General features: G+C 56.4%; 1 protein-coding gene across 1 annotated transcript in view; it reads right to left on the bottom strand.

Moving 5' to 3' along the window:
• The window catches only part of HYDIN (HYDIN, axonemal central pair apparatus protein), a 137,792-nt gene that overhangs the window by 41,337 nt on the left and 78,816 nt on the right, over positions 1-17,639 (bottom strand). The window contains exons 21-35 of the mRNA XM_009997997.1: positions 15,693-15,836; positions 14,906-15,049; positions 13,849-14,162; positions 8,473-8,659; positions 7,618-7,710; positions 6,818-7,027; positions 5,859-5,999; positions 4,536-4,713; positions 3,958-4,088; positions 3,149-3,282; positions 2,185-2,321; positions 1,752-1,879; positions 1,473-1,664; positions 927-1,076; positions 15-254 (exon numbers count right to left, since the gene is read on the bottom strand). Coding sequence (XP_009996299.1) covers positions 15-254; positions 927-1,076; positions 1,473-1,664; positions 1,752-1,879; positions 2,185-2,321; positions 3,149-3,282; positions 3,958-4,088; positions 4,536-4,713; positions 5,859-5,999; positions 6,818-7,027; positions 7,618-7,710; positions 8,473-8,659; positions 13,849-14,162; positions 14,906-15,049; positions 15,693-15,836 — 2,523 coding nt within the window. The remainder of the gene's footprint in view (positions 1-14; positions 255-926; positions 1,077-1,472; positions 1,665-1,751; positions 1,880-2,184; positions 2,322-3,148; positions 3,283-3,957; positions 4,089-4,535; positions 4,714-5,858; positions 6,000-6,817; positions 7,028-7,617; positions 7,711-8,472; positions 8,660-13,848; positions 14,163-14,905; positions 15,050-15,692; positions 15,837-17,639) is intronic.

Below are 17,639 nucleotides of genomic sequence, written 5' to 3'. Positions count from 1 at the left end.
ACCTTCCCCCTCACCTCTTCCTCAGCAAGGTACTGCTGGTCGAACTCCAAGGAGTACAACTCAATGGGGAACTCACAGGGGTTCTTCACCACCACTGTCCCCTCTGCCCAACGGCCCAAGGGCAGCAAAGGTCCCAGCTCAAGCACTGGGGGGTTGAACTCCAGCTGTGGCTCCACACCACGTCCCAAAACCTGCAGCTGGAGCTGCTGTCTGCTCTGGCAGATGTTGATCTTCAGCTCATTTCGGTAGGACCTCTGGAAAGAGAGAAGAGCAGGAACTCCTCCATGAAGCCCCAGGGGACAGGGCTTCCAATTCAACCCTTGCTCCCCCCAAGGTTGGGGTGTCCTCAGGGCCTCTGAGGGGAGGAGAAAGCAGGCACTGAGTTGGAGCAGGGGCTGCAGCACCTGAGCAACTGGGATGGATCCTGGTGTGAAGTGGAACTGGACGTTGGGGTGTCAGGTGGATCTCAAATGGACCATCAGATGTTTTCACCCAACAACACCCACATGAAAGCTGGGGAGTGTTTCCCAGACACAGCCCTGGCACAGCTGCATCAGGCCAACATCAGAGCCCACCCAGGTGTTGAAGGGCAGGTTGGATGGGGCTTGGAGCAGCCTGGGCTGGTGGGAGGTGTCCCTGCCCATGCAGGGGGTTGGATCTAGATGATCTTGAAGGTCCCTCCCAACCTGAACCAGTCTGGGATTCCATGAAATCCACCCATGCATGGAGGAGGACAAGGAGGACCAGGCAGACTTGTGCCAGCCCCTCTCAGGGGAGTGTGCCCCAGGGGAAACTGAGGCCCAGAGGGCTCAGGGCTTGCAGGAAGCTCCCCATGGAGGTAGAACTCATCTCCTCCTCCCTGCCTGGGGCTCTCGTCACTACATCTCCCTGCCAGCCCTCCTGGGGGTGACACGGGCCCACCTCACCTCTTCTGTGGGTGAAAACCTGACCCTCAGCTGGCACTTCTGTCTCGGAGCCAGGGTCCCAGCTGAGGGCACAGCTGAGAAGACACCAGGCTTGGCCTTCAGCTCCTGCAGCAGCTTCTGACGCACGACGGCGGGCAAGTGTTTGTCCACCTGAGCACACACATAAGGTTGGGGTGAGGTCTCCTTGGTCTGCAAGGACACACCTGTGTGGTTCCTGCCACGCTCTGAGATGCTGGCACCATGGTGAGAAGCCCCCACGTCCCAACCAGCCACGGCCACCACTGTAACTGGAGGGAAAACACACAGGTGGGGTGGGCAGGTAGGGAGACACTGTCCTCAGAGGAGGAGGAATGGGTGAAGGTGGCAGAGAAGTGAAGCACCAGCTAGTGAAGAGGCCCAGAGGAACCAGCCTTGCCCTGCACCCTCAAAACCTTCCTCCCATGAGCTGTAGCCCAAGTGCTTGGGCAACCACAGGGGCAGAAAGGCCAGAAGAAGCAAAGCCAACCCAACCGAGAAGCTGCCCGTTCCACCTTGTCTGTGCTTTACCTTCTTCACAGCTTCATTCATGGTGATGACCCATTTACAAGGGACCTGGAGCTGATTCCAGAGCTGGACAGTTTCCTCCAGACACTGCCCACACTGGACAGTGGAGAACTCCAGCCTGTTCCTGGAGAGGCAGAGGGATGGCTCGGCCACCTGGGCACGCAGGCGGACGTGAAACGTGGGGCCTCCTGTGACCTGGGGAAGGACAGAACACCCAGCTGAGAGCTCAAGTGCCTCCTGCTGCCGTGCCCAACCTGCCACCTGCCCCCACAAGTGTGGTACCTTGATGGGCAGGAGCACGTCCACCTCTCCCAGCAGCTGGTTGGCCCTCTGAGGGTCGAAGCGCACCTGGAAGGTCTCGGTCTCACCTTGGGGCAGGTTCCTCACGCGACCCAGCTCCACGCTGAGACCTTCCACGGGTGGAAACAGAGCAGCTGAGACACACACGTGGGACGTGGGACGTGTCACAAGCATGTTCAGGCCCCCACGGGTGCCCTGGCTGGCAGCTCTGTGCAGGACCTCTTTGAGTCACAGAGCGGGTTGGAAGGGACCTCTGGAGATCATCTAGTCCAACCCTCCATCACCTACAGCAGATCCCACACGGATCCTCTCCACAACCTCTCCTGGGCAGCCTGTCCCAGGGCTCTGTCACCCTCCCAGCAGCACCTTCTGGTACCTCCTGGGGACCAGCTCCAGGAGATGAAGTCCTGGTTACCTGTGTCACCCAGGACGCGCCCGTCGGCGCAGAAGGACACGGGGAAGCTCCCGGTGTTGGTGACCTTCACCATGTGGCTGTGGGTGTTCCCAAGGACAACGTGGCCAAAGTCCAGGAGGTACTCAGGGAGCTGAGCTCTGCAAGCAGATGGAAGGACAGTCCTGAAACCCCAGCCTGAGGCTGCAGCTCCAGGTGGTGGGAGGTGGGAAGGAAGGGGAGGTTTCTGCGTTCACTGGTCAACTTGTTGAGTCAAAACTGAACCCTAGGCAGGGATGGGCCTGACCACCTGGTGACAAGGCCTTGCTAAGTCCCAGGGAGGTGCAGGTCCTTGGTTTTACCAGCTCCCAGTGGGACCTTCACACAAAACCAGTTTGCACAGCTCTGCGACCAGACCCACCCCAGTGGAGCAGCTGGAAAAGCACCTGGGAGCACTGGGAGCTCCTTGCCCAGTGACCCCACAGCCCCAGGATGGGGTCTGCAGAGCATCTGCTTCCTCAGCTGGAGCCTGCCAAGCCTGTGCCTCCTCCCAAAGGCAGGAGCAGGGGCCCCAGCTGAGCCCTGCAGTCCCACCAGCACCCAAGGGACCTTGGGTTGGGCTTGGCCAGGGTTGGGCAACCTGAGGTGCCCTGATCTTTCTGCTCAGCCTCACCTGGGGGTTGGAGCAAGGACACCAGCTCCGAGTGGTGTCTGTCAGAGCTGGGCAGCAGGGATGGCCCTGCTGGTCTGCACTGGGTGCCCTCAGCTCCAGGAACAGGTCCCATCAGCTGTGGGGAGCCAAGCACCCCCAGAAGCTCAGGGGGGCTGAGGACGTTCAGCTGCTCACGGGGCACGTGTCAGTCCCTCAGGATCAGAGCCTTCTTGAAGCCCCCAGCTCTGCAGGCACCAGGAGCTCCCAGGAGCAGGGGGACAGCACTGGGAGGTGCACTTGGGGCACCTGGAATATGGGGGGAGGGTCCCCACTCACTTGAGAAGCCTCCGCCGAGCAGGCAGGTCAAAGGCTGTGTCCTCCAGGGGACCTGAGGCCAGGACCTTCTGCTGCTCCAGGGCATGTTCCTCCATCAGCATCTGCTCCATCTCCATCTGCAGCAGAGTGTCCAACTGAGGAGAGACAGTGTCTGGCTAGGAAAGGTCCTTCCTGAGGGACAGGCTTGTCTCTGGAAGAGGATCCCACCCTGCTCTGCTGGGGACAGGTCATGGGCTCCTCCTGCCTCACTGCTCAGTGTCTGTGACACCTTCTGCTCTCCTAGACCTCATCTGAAAGGAAATTAACTCCAGCATCCTCACCAGCCCAGTCACTCTTCTAAAAGCTGATCTGGCCAGCCAGACAAGCCAGGAACCTCCCAGGGCTCCAAATATCTGCCTGTCTGCAGCCAGTGCCCAAGCAGCTTGGAGAAAAGCTCTTTCCAGAAGAGAACCACAACAAAGCTGGTGCCTCTTGGAGAAGACCAGAGCCAGCACAGTCCCTGCTGCTCTTAAGCTCTGTCAGCCTGGAAGGGCTTGGGTTGTGGGCCACAAATAGCCCAACCATGACCTGCATCTCCATCACAAAGTGCCATCAATGCAATCACATCAACGTGGTCTTCAGGATCTCTCCCTGGGGCAGTCAAGAAGCTCCTGTATCTCCAGGAGGGACAACTACCAGCAGTGACCAACCCTGAGGCCACGCTGAGCTGCTGCAGGATCATGGGCAGCTGCAGGCAGGGAGGTCCCAAGTGCCACCAGGGCACCTGCTGTGGGGTGCAAGGGGACCAGGGGGCACAGCAAGGGGCTCACCATGGGGTCTGAGCTGTCCACGGGTGGCCCTGTGGCCACAGCCTCCCCTGGAGCATCTGCTGCATCTCTCTGCCTGTCTTTTTCCATCTTCTGTTTTGCCTCCAGGAGGACCTTCTCATATTTTTCATTCCCTGGAGAGAGAAAACATCCCCAGCTACAGCAACCCCAGGGGAAGTCCCAACCTTGGTCCCTCCCAGCAGGAAACTCCTCAAGTGACCCATGGGAAGTGGCTGCTGCTGCTGCTCCTCTCTCAACCCTGATGTTCCCTCTCACCCCACCCAGGAACATCTCACCCCCTGCCACCTGCTGCAAATCCAACCCACCATCACAGCTTCCCAAGTTTTTCTGCCCCACCATCACCTTCCCAGGTCTCCAACAGACGTGCTGACCAGCTCTGTAGGGTGGTTCCTCAGGCCAAGCCCATGTGGACTTGCCTGCTGGAGACTCAAGGAGGAACCAGAGGGTTGAGGGGTGGTCTGAGAGCCCTGAAACTTTGCAGGGTGGAAGGAGGTGCCCTATGGACATGCAACCTGGGGGTAAAACCAGCCCCACCACCCTGAGAATCAGACAGTGCTCACCTTGGATGTTCCTAGGTAGATCCAAGCAGATCCTGGGAAAGCTCCCCTCTCCTTTCAGGGAGATTTCTTCTGGTTCCAGGTGACCCACTTGGATCTGGAAAGTCCTGCAGAAGACTCCAGGCACTCCTGGCAAGTAATAGACCCTCAGCACTTGCTCCTTGCCAGGTCCAAGGTAACCCTGCAGAGCACAGAAGAGGGAGAAGATGCAACCACAGAGGGGTTGGTGGGGGGATGGCCCAGATGACAGACCAAGCTAAAGAAAAGCTCTTTTCCCAACAACTGGGGCAGGTGAAGGAAGCACCTGAGCTCTCAGCAGGACCAGCACCCCAGTGGTTCCCAGGCTGGTTCCTGAGCCCTTATAATGACCCCAAGCAAACATCTCCTCCTGTATGGTTACCAGGAGGGTGCAGGAACCTACCCAGACTCATGGTGACCTGCAAACATTCACCTCTGGAAATTCTAGAGTAGGACAAGAACCAGAGATGAAGGTGTTGCTGGAAAGGACACCTCCTCTCTGGGCTTCCAGAAGTCCAAGCCATGGGACTGGACACCAGCCAGGCTGAGGGCAAACCCAGGGTGACAGGACAAAGCCTGACCATGCCCTCTGCAGGACACAGGGCTCCCTGCTCCCCTCCAGGCCCCAAGAAGAAGCTGCAGGAGGTGGCAGGAAGAGGGCACCAGTATCAGCCCTCCCAGGAGACCAGCACCAGGACACCCCAGAGCCACTGGGCTTCCTCTTCCCATTGCAGAAGGACATGGACAAGAATGCTGCTCCAGCTCCAAGCCATCCATGCAGAGCTGAGCAGCTGGGAGGTGGGATGGAAGGTCCTCTCCTTGCTGTTCCAGCCCTGCTCCTCCCTGCCCCACAGGGGCTGGTACAGTTGAGCATCCCAGTATTATTTGGGTTGGAAAAGCCCTTTGAGATCACCAAGTCCATTAACCCAGCACCAAGGCCACCACTGCCCCATGTTCCTCAGCTCCACATCTCCAGGGCTCTGAAACCCCTCCAGGGGACTCCAGCCCAGGGCCTGACAACCCTCTGGGGGAAGAAACTTCTCCAGGGTATTGAGGTTCTGGCCAAGGAGCTTCAAACCCAAGCAAGAGAGGATTGAAGTCTCAGGTTAGAGCTGGCAGAGGCCACTGAGAAGGGCCAGTAGGACCACCCTTCCTTGTCCCCACAGCAGCTGCTCACAACCTGTCCCTCCTGGTTGCTTGTGGGGGTTTTATCCTGGTTTTTCTCCCTTTCCTCCCCCCCAGAAAGCCTCTCCTGGGCCACCTGCTGAAGGGCCAGAGCTGCTCACTTTGTCCCAGCCTGGTACTCACGGAGCTGGGCAGGACCAGGGGGACACCAGGCAGGGCTGTGTCTGCAGGGGCTGGGCCAGGGGGGCTCAGCACCACGTAGGTGAATCCCACCTTCCCACTGTTCCTCAGGGTGAGCTCTGCTTCCAGGACTTCATGAAACAGCTGGAAGGAGGAAGAGAGGAGCAGGAAGTTATGGAGACAGGTCTTGATGTTGGCCATCTCCTCCTGCTTCCACTGGGAATGAACAGGATGCAGGAGGTGGGGCTGCTGAGGACACAAGCACTTGACTTGGAGTTCATCCAACCACAAGAGACCTCTTAGTCCTCCATGGGAGCAGATCTTTCTGGCAGAGGGGCAGTGACAACCCTGGGAAGATCAGCAAGACACACCCCAAAGAGGACACGAGGCCCCTGTGCTTTCTGGTGTCACCTCCCAACTGCCTGGAACAGGGAGGAGGCATCAAGACCTTGCAGAAGAAAAGGTACCTGCATCTAAGGGGCAGCAGGAGGGGGAGATGGACAATGCAACACACCCAGGGCCAACAGCTGGAAGCATCTGGGGGGGTTTGGAGGGAGCAGGAGCAAAGCAGGGACCATTCTGGGACATTCTCTCCAGCTGCAGGGACTGGAAACCCAAGGTCATGTCCTCCCTGGTGTGGTTTGTTGGTGAATGAAGAGCATTCAAAGAGCATCTCCTTGGACCTCAGGCTCTAGGGGTGGCTCAGGGGGTGGAAGGCTTGGGCCAGGTCCCTCCCACCACTGCTGGGATCCCCAGGAGACTTGAAGAGAAGGAACCCCCAGCTTTGGGTAGGGCAGAGATGGCCATGAAAAACCAGCTTGGATGCAGGACCCATCACTCCAGGGTGGTGCTTCCAAGCCATGAAGCTGCCAAAGCAGCTCGTGGAGAGGAGGGAGCCCAAGACCCTGGTGGGCAGCAACCCACCAGTGCTGGGTTTTGAGGACCTCAGCCAAGAGAAGTACCTGCACCCCACAGTCGATCTCCCTGATGTCCAGGAGGTAGTTGATGAGTGAAGCTTCTCCAGTCAGCAGCACCTGGTAGGTGGGACCTCCCTCCACCCTGCAGAGGGCCAGGACACGGGCCACGATGTTGGTGTGGCCAAAGAAGGTGAAGGTGACCTGCTGGCTCTGGCCTGGCTGCAGCTCCCCATAGAGGGGCAGGATGTCAAACACCTGCAGGGAGGGGAGATGTTGAGCACCCAGGTGGGATGCAGAAGAACCACCATGGCTGGAGGGGCCCCTTCCTCAAAGCCCAGGCACAATCATCTGGATCTCCTCCTGCATCTGTTACTCTTCCTGGTGGAGGAACCATGGGGAACATCTTCTCCCACACTCACTAATGAATGGATTAATTAACAGGCTACATGGAAGTCATTTGGGAGGTCTCCTGGCAGCAGGAAGTTCTCTCTGCTGCAGAACTTGACTTTAAGAAGCCCTTTTTTGGAGAAACAAGAGATTTGAGGTGGGGAAGGACTCCAGCCTGGCTCTGCTTCCTCTGCTGCTCCCTCCCAAGGTGCTCCACCAGAACCTCCTGCAGAACTTCCCTGCCAACCACTGGATTGCTGAAGAATGCCCTCCATTGGTGCTGGACAGGTAACCCCCTTGGTCAACCACGTCCTGCCCAGCCTTTCCAATGACCAGTTGCTCCAGCAGCACCAAGTGGTGTCCTCAGGGGGTTATGAGGCCACTCTGGGCAGTGCCAAGGGCCACCAAGGGGGACTGGGGGCTATGGAACCATAGGAGTGAGAGAGGTTCCAACTTACCTCCTCCACTCCCAAAGCCAGGGGCTCTGTCTCCATGAACTGCATCAATTGCTTGATCCTCACTTCACCTTCCACCTCTGCAGGACCTTCCACCTTTGAAGGACCTTCCACCTCTGCAGCCCCTTCTGTCTCTGCAGCCCCTTCTGTCTCTGCAGGACCTTCCACCTCTGCAGGACCTACTGTTTCTGCAGCACATTCCACCTCTGGAGGACCTTCTGTTTCTGCAGCTCCTTCTGCTTCTGCAGGACCTTCTGTTTCTGCAGCACGTTCCACCTCTGCAGCACCTTCTGTCCCTGCAGCCCCTTCCACCTCTGCAGCAGTGGGTGACAGTGGCTGGAAAACAAGCCCCAGGGGCTGCAGTGAGCAACTGGTTGGTCTGGGTGAGACCTCCTTGCTGCAGGCTCCACCACCTCATGAAGACAAGGGCAGCTGAGATGGGACCTGGATGCAAAACCTCCATGCCACCAGTGGAACAGGGGTCCAAACCCACCCACAGATGAGACACAGGCTCCATCTGCACTTCCCCAGCTCTCCTGGAGCCCCTTCAGGCACTGGAAGCTGCTCTAAGGTCTCCCTGGAGCCTTCTCCTCTCCAGGCTGAACACCCCAACTCTCCCAGCCTGTCCCCAGAGCAGAGCTGCTCCAGCCCTGGGATCATCTCCGTGGCCCTAATTTAATGTTATAAAAACCCCAACCAAACAAACAAAAATCCCCAATCCACCCCAGACCAGTGGGATCTGAATGAGCTTCCATCCTGTTTCTCCCTCCCCAGGAGCCCTGTGCCCTCCTGCTGGCTCTGCCCCTGCTCCTGTTCCCAGTGTGCAGGGCACAGGGAGGTGGACACAAGATCATCTACCTTAGCTTCCAGAGAGGCATCTGCATCTGCTGGCTCTTGACCAGGATCCTCCACTTCTCCCAAGGCTTCAGCTGACTCCTCTGCACCCCCATCCCTGCTCCCTGCAGGTCCTGGGAGCTCTGACCAAGTTCCCTCCTCCTTCAGGGCTTGGAATTCCAGGAAAAACTTAGGTGCTGGAGGACTGAACCTGCAAGAGCAAGGAAGTTTGGACATAGACCTGCAGGAGAAGAGAGGGGAGCCTGGAGGGGTCCCCTGGCAGGAGGTAGGCACCATGAAGTGGGGCAGAGCCAGGATGGGACTGCCCAGGGTCACCCTGGTGAGGATGCTGGAGTTAATTTCCTTTCAGATGAGGTCTAGGAGAGCAGAAGGTGTCACAGACACTGAGCAGTGAGGCAGGAGGAGCCCATGACCTGTCCCCAGCAGAGCAGGGTGGGATCCTCTTCCAGAGACAAGCCTGTCCCTCAGGAAGGACCTTTCCTAGCCAGACACTGTCTCTCCTCAGTTGGACACTCTGCTGCAGATGGAGATGGAGCAGATGCTGATGGAGGAACATGCCCTGGAGCAGCAGAAGGTCCTGGCCTCAGGTCCCCTGGAGGACACAGCCTTTGACCTGCCTGCTCGGCGGAGGCTTCTCAAGTGAGTGGGGACCCTCCCCCCATATTCCAGGTGCCCCAAGTGCACCTCCCAGTGCTGTCCCCCTGCTCCTGGGAGCTCCTGGTGCCTGCAGAGCTGGGGGCTTCAAGAAGGCTCTGATCCTGAGGGACTGACACGTGCCCCGTGAGCAGCTGAACGTCCTCAGCCCCCCTGAGCTTCTGGGGGTGCTTGGCTCCCCACAGCTGATGGGACCTGTTCCTGGAGCTGAGGGCACCCAGTGCAGACCAGCAGGGCCATCCCTGCTGCCCAGCTCTGACAGACACCACTCGGAGCTGGTGTCCTTGCTCCAACCCCCAGGTGAGGCTGAGCAGAAAGATCAGGGCACCTCAGGTTGCCCAACCCTGGCCAAGCCCAACCCAAGGTCCCTTGGGTGCTGGTGGGACTGCAGGGCTCAGCTGGGGCCCCTGCTCCTGCCTTTGGGAGGAGGCACAGGCTTGGCAGGCTCCAGCTGAGGAAGCAGATGCTCTGCAGACCCCATCCTGGGGCTGTGGGGTCACTGGGCAAGGAGCTCCCAGTGCTCCCAAGTGCTTTTCCAGCTGCTCCACTGGGATGGGTCTGGTCGCAGAGCTGTGCAAACTGGTTTTGTGTGAAGGTCCCACTGGGAGCTGGTAAAACCAAGGACCTGCACCTCCCTGGGACTTAGCAAGGCCTTGTCACCAGGTGGTCAGGCCCATCCCTGCCTAGGGTTCAGTTTTGACAACAGTGAACACAGAAACCTCCCCTTCCTTCCCACCACCTGGAGCTGCAGCCCATCCCAGCATGGAGAACCTCCTCACCTGGAACACATGGAGCTGGTGGCTGTGGCCAAAGAACCCATTGGGGGCCAAACCCACTGGGCAGATCCCACCCTTTTAGTGGGATCCCATGCTGATCTTTTTGGGAAACATCTCCCTGCCTGGTTCTCTGCTTGTCTACCTGAAAGCAGATCTGGAAGATCTGGAACTGAAACCCACCCCAAACTCACCCATCAGCCCAACATCAGCCCCTCAAGGGGCTTGTGCAGAAGGACAAGCACCAGTTTCACTGTCTTGTGAGCCCAGATTCACACAGGACAAAACCCCCCATGGTCTGGAAGGGTTTTTGCTTCAAATCCTTGTCTTGGCTTCAGCCAGTTCAGGACTGAAGGTGGGAGCAGCAGGAACACTGGGCTCTCCATCACTTCTCCACCTTGGACTGGAAGGAACCAGCACCAAAAATCCCCCAGTGCAGATTTACACCCAAAACCACTTGCAAACTGGATGAATTCCAGCTTGGCTTGAACTCCTCCTCCTAGGAGCAAAGAGCAGAGTGATACTGGAAAGGCCAGAGAGATTCCAGCAGCTTCTGATGGATTTTTCCCTGAAGGAAAGTTGTTTGATGCAGGAAAAGGGTGAGAAACAGCTGGAGAGCTTCAGATCAACAAGGTCTGGAAGGATGATGTCCCCTCACTCCTTGTTGCCACCAGCAGTGACATCAGGTCAGCAAATAGACAGGAGTAAACAGCTCATCCTGCCACCCAGATCCCACCTGACAGCTCCTGCCCTCAGAGTTCTGCTGGAGACACAAAGTGGAAGTGACAGCAGCAGCTCCCCAGTCAATGCTCTTGCTCAGCCCAACTGCCCCAGAGAGCTTCTCCCACCAGCCTCAAGAGAAGGAAAAGGGAACTATCCATGTTTTGTTTCAGAAGCAGTGACACTTGGCAGAGATGGGCCTGGAGGAGCAGCCCAGAGGTGGCAGGAGCCACCCAGGCAGTGCAGCACCTGTAGGGAGGAGGAGGGTGTTTGGAATGGAACTGGGATCCCACTCTGTGCCCTGGGTGCTCAGGAATCCCAGACTGGTTTGGGTTGGAAGGGACCTTCAAGATCATCTAGATCCAACCCCCTGCATGGGCAGGGACACCTCCCACCTGCCCAGGCTGCTCCAAGCCCCATCCAACCTGCCCTTCAACACTGCCAGGGATGGGGCAGCCACAGCTTCCCTGGGCAACCTGGGCCAGGCTCTCACCACCCTCACACCAAACAATTTCCTCCTCATGTCTCACCTCAATCTCCCTCCTCCAGTTTTAATCCCTTCCCCCTTGTCCTCTCCCTACAAGCTCTTGTCCAAAGTCCCTTCCATGACAAGGCAAAGATCCTTAATGAAGGGTGAAAACTCCAGAGAACAGCTGGGTTTGGGTCTGCAAGAAAACCCTTCCACATCCTTTGACCTCAATGTCTTCCATGGGATGGCAACCCCAACCAAAGCTGAGGAGCTGGATGCTGCCCTTAGGAAGGAGGACAAACCAACCCATGTGGAAGAAATCCTGAAGGGAAGAAATGAGATGTTGGAATGTGGCTCCATATCTGCTCTCTCCTGCTGGCAGACCCTGGAGAGCCCTTCCAGAGCCCACCAAACATCTGGGTGCAAAGGTTCAACCCACCTTCCAGCTCCCCAAGGTCCGAGAGGTGAGGAGAGACTCTTCTCAGCTTGTTTCTAACCACATAGGACTAGAAGAAGAGTAACCACAAGAGACTGATGGCCCAGCAGTGCCAGGGAAGGGCCATGGGTTGGCTTTCAGTTGGGCATGCCCAGCCCCAAAGCCACAGCTGGACCATGTTTCAGATCCAACCTCTCTGCTCAAAGTCGCAGCAGCGACTCCAGGGTCGGGAGGATCAAACACCAGGGAAAAAACCCCAAAGTTCTAAGCACAAAGAGTCTTGTCCAGGCAAAGAAACCTTCTTCTTTCCTGCCCCAAAGAAACGTGTGTGTCTGATGGATGCTGAGAGTCCCTGGTGACAGGTTCCAGCAGGACTGGGTGGAGAAATCCCACTGATCTCAACCTTCCTGAGCCCTGACGCTCGATTCCCTCCACGTCAGCCTGAGTTGATCATTTGGAACATCAACAGTGCTTGGTGGGCACCAGAAGGACTAGCTGACATGCTGCCCTTCTGGCAGGGCTTTTCATGAGTCATTTGAGGTGTTAATAGCTTGGAGACCATCTCCATTGCCAGCTCTGCCACTGAGCATCACCCGAGCGGCTGCTGATGGACCCGCAGAGAGAATTTACTGCTTCATTACCATGCAGAGCAGAGCAGGAGCTGTCGTGGTGGCCACAGTGCTCAGGAGCCAGCAAAGGGTGATGCCAAACCCTTTGGAGAAGAGGCTGATCCCTCCTGCCAGGTGCTCAGGACCCTCCAAAGCTCAGCAGAGCTTTGGAAGCAGGAGAACCCACAGGGTCGGGTCCAGCCAGACCCACGGAGGTGGAGACAGGGTCATTAAAAAGGGGGGGAACCTGATTCAGCAGCCACATTTCCCAACCCCTCCATTCAGTCTTAAAATAAAACACCCCCAAAAACCAGCCCAACAGTGAAGATGAAAAGCCAAGTGGCCAACAAGTGGCCCCAGAGGAAATGAAGCCCACCCAGGCTTGGCTGTGATGTGCTTGTTTCTCTGTTATGATCCAATATATGCATTGTTCTCTCATCAAAATTAGGTTTTCCCTTTAGCTTGTAATTAAACTCTCATTTAATTTGCCAGGAGATGACAGGGGACTCCAAACAAAGCATCCAGCTCTGCTCCCCACTCCCTGCCCACCTCCCTCCTTGCCTCTGCATTCCTGGCTCTGCCCTCCTGCATCAAGGGCCCCAACTCAAGGCTTGGTGCTACTGGGCAAGTCCCAGGGGGGGGAACTGGTCACCCCAGTGCCCAGGTCTGCTCCCCCAAGGCCTCCTCACAGCTCATTTCCAGCTCCCAATAGGTCATCTTCTCTGAGCCAGATCCCAGTTCCCTGCACACAACCATCTATTGATGAGCTCCATGATTTGTCACAGCAGCACTTGGATGCCCAATGATTCAACTCTGCCTGGTTTCCTGGGGCATGATGGAAAAACCATTTGCTACTGTCATTAAAAATTGCCCAGATGAGACTTTTGGACCCCCCAGAGAGGCCAAAGAGGGAAGAACAACTAGAAAAGTGCTCACAGATCTTCATATCAACATGTTCATGTCTTGGATCTAGATGATCTTGAAGGTCCCTTCCAACCCCAGCCATTCTATGAGTCTAGATGTTCTCCAGCACAACCCCAAGATTGCTCTTGTGCTTGGCAAGCACAGGCCAGCACTGGATGGTCCTGCTCCCCAAGGATGCTTGTGGTTCCCACCAAGAACCTGGAGCTGCAGCAGAACCTGCTGTTTCACTGCAACCCACTGAAGAGCTGGTTTTGGACCATGATGTGCAGTTTGACAGATGGAAACTCACTTCACCAAGGTGGGGTTTGTCCAGGCCACCAAGGGCTGAGCAAGCAGCTTCCCACACCCACCCTCCTGCCCAGTAAAGCCCAGTAAGGGTTTCAAAGCAGGAAGAGCCTGGGACAGCAGGATGTGGCTCCAGTGGCAGGGTCTGTGCATGTTCTCAGGATGAAATGAGGACAACCAGGGTTGGCAGGGAAGGACAAGAGGTCACCTTATCTGCTTGACCCAGTGCTATGCATGGCCTTGCAGGAATGAAGCAGGACTCTAGATGATGCAAAAAAAAATGTTGGTAGCATCTACAGCTCCAGCCTGGGGGGGAGAACATTGTCTCCTTCCTAGCATCCTGGTGGTGGAGGTCACCTATTCCCTGAGGATCTAAGCCTGAGCACAGCTGGTGGGTGTTCCCACGAGGGGAAGCTTGGGTCAGATCCCAAGCAAACAGCCTCTTTGCCAAGTCCAGAGGGGACACCAGGAAGGAGAAGAGGTTGAAGGAGAGGGTAAAGGGGTGGCTACCTCATGGAGCTGCTGTGGCTGTCTGTCAGGAAGGACCAGTGGTACAGGACAGGCAGGGGGCTGCAGTTGGTCATCTCCACACAACGTTCCTCCTCCGTGTCGTTCAAGATGCAGCCAAAGTCCAGGGTGGTGGTTGGGATCTGGAGGTTTGGGAAATAGACTTCTCCCCTCAGGGTGACCTGCTCCTGATGAGGGTGCTCAAGAAACTGGATCTTCAGAGCCTTCTCCACCACCCGGATATTCAAGTCCTCTTCATAAGCAGGGTTAAAACTGATGGAGAGGTGAAGTTCCTCCCCTACCTCCAGCTTCATGGGCTGCAAGGAGATGAAGAGCATCCATCAGCAGGTGCTGAAGCCCCAAGGTCTTACAGAATGAAAGGTGAGAATGTTCCAAGTTGTGACCCCAGGGTAGCTCATCATGTCCTTCTGTGTGCACCTGACTGGGAGCACCAGGCACCCCTGCCTGAGAACCTCCTGGCACTGCACTCTCCATCACTGCAAGGAGGAGGCAGATATTGTCCTCCTGAACTCTGGACCCACAAAGCCAACCAGGACCCTGTGTCCTGACCCTAGAGGAACCCCTTTGTCCTCACAGCACACGTGAGGACACGTGCAGGGGCTCTTCCACTGCCATGGCACAGAAGTGGTGGCCACCAGGTGTTCAGCAGAGTCCAGGTCCAGCATTTCCCACCACCAATGGGGCAGGTGCCAGGCAGAGCTGGAAGAGCATCCTCAGCCCTCCTGAAGGCAGGGCTGCCCTGGTGGGGAGTGAGCAGCTCTTGAGGTTACCTGGAGAGCTTGGAGGGCTTCCAAGAGACACCTTTGGCTTGCCCAGAGTTACCTGCTCCTCTCTCCTCCTGTCCTAGAGCCAGGTCCTACCTCCTCAGCTCAGATGACATTTGATTTCCTTCAGCCCCTTGTTTCAAACCTGAGTTCAGGAGGATCTCCTGCTGACCCTGAAGAATAAACTTCTCCACTAGGAGGACCTCCAGGCAGAACGACCACCACACTCCTCCCTCTTCAACCCCACCCCAGCAGGGAGGTCCAAAGCTGCTCACCTGAACATCTGCAGGGAAGGGCTGCTGGTCTGCACTGCAGATGAAGAAGGGTTGCTCCAAGACCAGGACAACACTGAGTGGCAGGGAGGAGATGTTCTTTAAAGAAAGAGGCTTGTACTGAAGAGTTAGGACATCACTTGGGTGCTACATGAACAGGAGACAAGGCAAAAAAACACCTGAAGTGGCCATGGACCTCCATCCCCTTCCAATGTATTTCAAGTTTTCCAAGCTTAGTTTTCTTTTCAGTGGTTTCCACCCTTCTGGGAGGGTTTTCTCTAAGTCAACCAGATGTTCTTCACCTTTAGAAACCACAGGCAAACAGCCTGGTGTACAGCTGAGGGCACAGCACCCTCAGAGGAGGCAGCTGGAGATGAAAACCAGAAGGTGAAGCCAGACCCTTTGCCTCCAGTTTTGCAGCCTCTCTTGGCCAGGACATTTTGCAAGGACATCCAGTGACTTCTTCTAACCATCTCAGCTCCAGTAGCCCCAGGAAAGCAGTGAGGGTGTCCAGAGGAGAAAAGCAAGCAGGATTTGGCCTGGAGCAGAGGGCCTGCAGGAGCCCAAGGTCAGCTTTGGACACCCACACGGGGCCACCTAAACACCTCAGAGTGTCCCCAAGCCCAGAAATGATGATCTCAGTGTTAATGCTCAAGCTTGGCCCTGCTTAAATCACCACCCCATGGACTTGGAGCAGCTGTTTAACTTCTGTGAACACAAACACACCCTCCCACCAGGTGCTGAGCCCCCAGCCAAGCTGGGAAAGGCCAGGAACAATCCAAAGACTCACTTTCTCCACCCGGAAGGTGATGTCTGTGGAGGAGATCTGCAGAACAGGAGCCACAAACTCACAGCTGACATCCACCTGCATGATCTTCACCTTCCCTCCCTTGTTGCCCACTATGGAGTGGCACAGCAGTCGCTCCCTCACCACCTGGGGGGCAAGAGCCACAGGTCACCAGTGGGTGCTGGCAGGGCAGCCAAGGGCCACAGAGCATCTGCTGGGCCCCCTGAGCATGGATAGGAAGGGTTTTGATAGCCTGGAGAAAAATGGGACCATGGGGACCAGCAGGGATTGCCACCATGAAGTTCCAGTCACTGGGCTCCTCACCAGCTCCCTTTTTAAAGAATTGGGGCATGGTTTGGGTGGGAAGGGGCCTTAAAAGCTCATCTACTCCAACCCCCTGCAGTGAGCAGGGACATTTCAACCCCACCAGGTTGCTCAGAGCTCCATCCAACCTGACCTTGAATGTTTCCAGGGATGGGGCATCTCTGGGCAGCCACCCTCAGTGCAGAACATTTCTTCCTTACATCTAGTCTGACCTTCCCTTCTTCCAGCTTCAAACCATCTCCCCTTGCCCTGTCCCTACAGGCCCTGCTGAAACTCTGTCCCCATTTCTGCTGCATCCTATTTATTCTGCTCTCCAGTGTCCACTTTGCTCCACTCCAACCTCCCCAAGAAGGCACTGGTGAGTCATGGGAATGTCTACAATTAAAAGAACCACTGCCCCAAATGATGAGTGGTTTGATGTGCCCCATGGCCAAGCACCAAGCTTCCAGGAACTGATGGAAAAAAAGATAAAACTATCACTAGATGGAGGGAAATGATCCTCAAGACCCAAGGAAGGTGGGAACTCCAAGGATCTTGGCTGCCGCTCCCTCACCACCGGGGGGGCAGGAGCCACAGGTCCCCAGTGGGTGCTGGCAGGGCAGCCAAGGGCCACAGAGCATCTGCTGGGCCCCCTGAGCATGGATAGGAAGGGTTTTGATAGCCTGGAGAAAAATGGGACCATGGGGACCAGCAGGGATTGCCACCATGAAGTTCCAGTCACTGGGCTCCTCACCAGCTCCCTTTTTAAAGAATTGGGGCATGGTTTGGGTGGGAAGGGGCCTTAAAAGCTCATCTACTCCAACCCCCTGCAGTGAGCAGGGACATTTCAACCCCACCAGGTTGCTCAGAGCTCCATCCAACCTGACCTTGAATGTTTCCAGGGATGGGGCATCTCTGGGCAGCCACCCTCAGTGCAGAACATTTCTTCCTTACATCTAGTCTGACCTTCCCTTCTTCCAGCTTCAAACCATCTCCCCTTGCCCTGTCCCTACAGGCCCTGCTGAAACTCTGTCCCCATTTCTGCTGCATCCTATTTATTCTGCTCTCCAGTGTCCACTTTGCTCCACTCCAACCTCCCCAAGAAGGCACTGGTGAGTCATGGGAATGTCTACAATTAAAAGAACCACTGCCCCAAATGATGAGTGGTTTGATGTGCCCCATGGCCAAGCACCAAGCTTCCAGGAACTGATGGAAAAAAAGGTCAAACTATCACTAGATGGAGGGAAATGATCCTCAAGACCCAAGGAAGGTGGGAACTCCAAGGATCTTGGCTGCAGGAGCCAGGTGACCACAGCTGAGCTCACAGATGTCATCTCAGCTTTCCAGGCAACACACCCTCTCCAGTGTCCTGAGCATTTTCTTTCCTTCCTGGCACCTTTTTTACCCCTTCAGCAAAACCTTTGGGCTCAGAACAGTCTCATCACACTCCTTTGAGGGGACAATTCAGTCTTCTTCAAAGCTACCACTGAGACAACCCTTTAAAACACCTTCCCAAACAATGAGTCTCAGCAGGAGCTTAATGCTTGGTGGTTCCACATTCACTTCAACATCTGTGCCCAGTGGTCCTGGAGCCAGGGAATGCCCACCAGGGTGAACTTCCCTGTCCAGCTGGATCTTTCCCCTGGA

This window comes from Chaetura pelagica, unplaced genomic scaffold (genome assembly GCF_000747805.2).
Source record: "Chaetura pelagica isolate M959 unplaced genomic scaffold, ChaPel_1.0 scaffold865, whole genome shotgun sequence".
Lineage (NCBI taxonomy): Eukaryota > Metazoa > Chordata > Aves > Apodiformes > Apodidae > Chaetura > Chaetura pelagica.
This window is presented reverse-complemented; position numbering and strand designations above follow the sequence as displayed.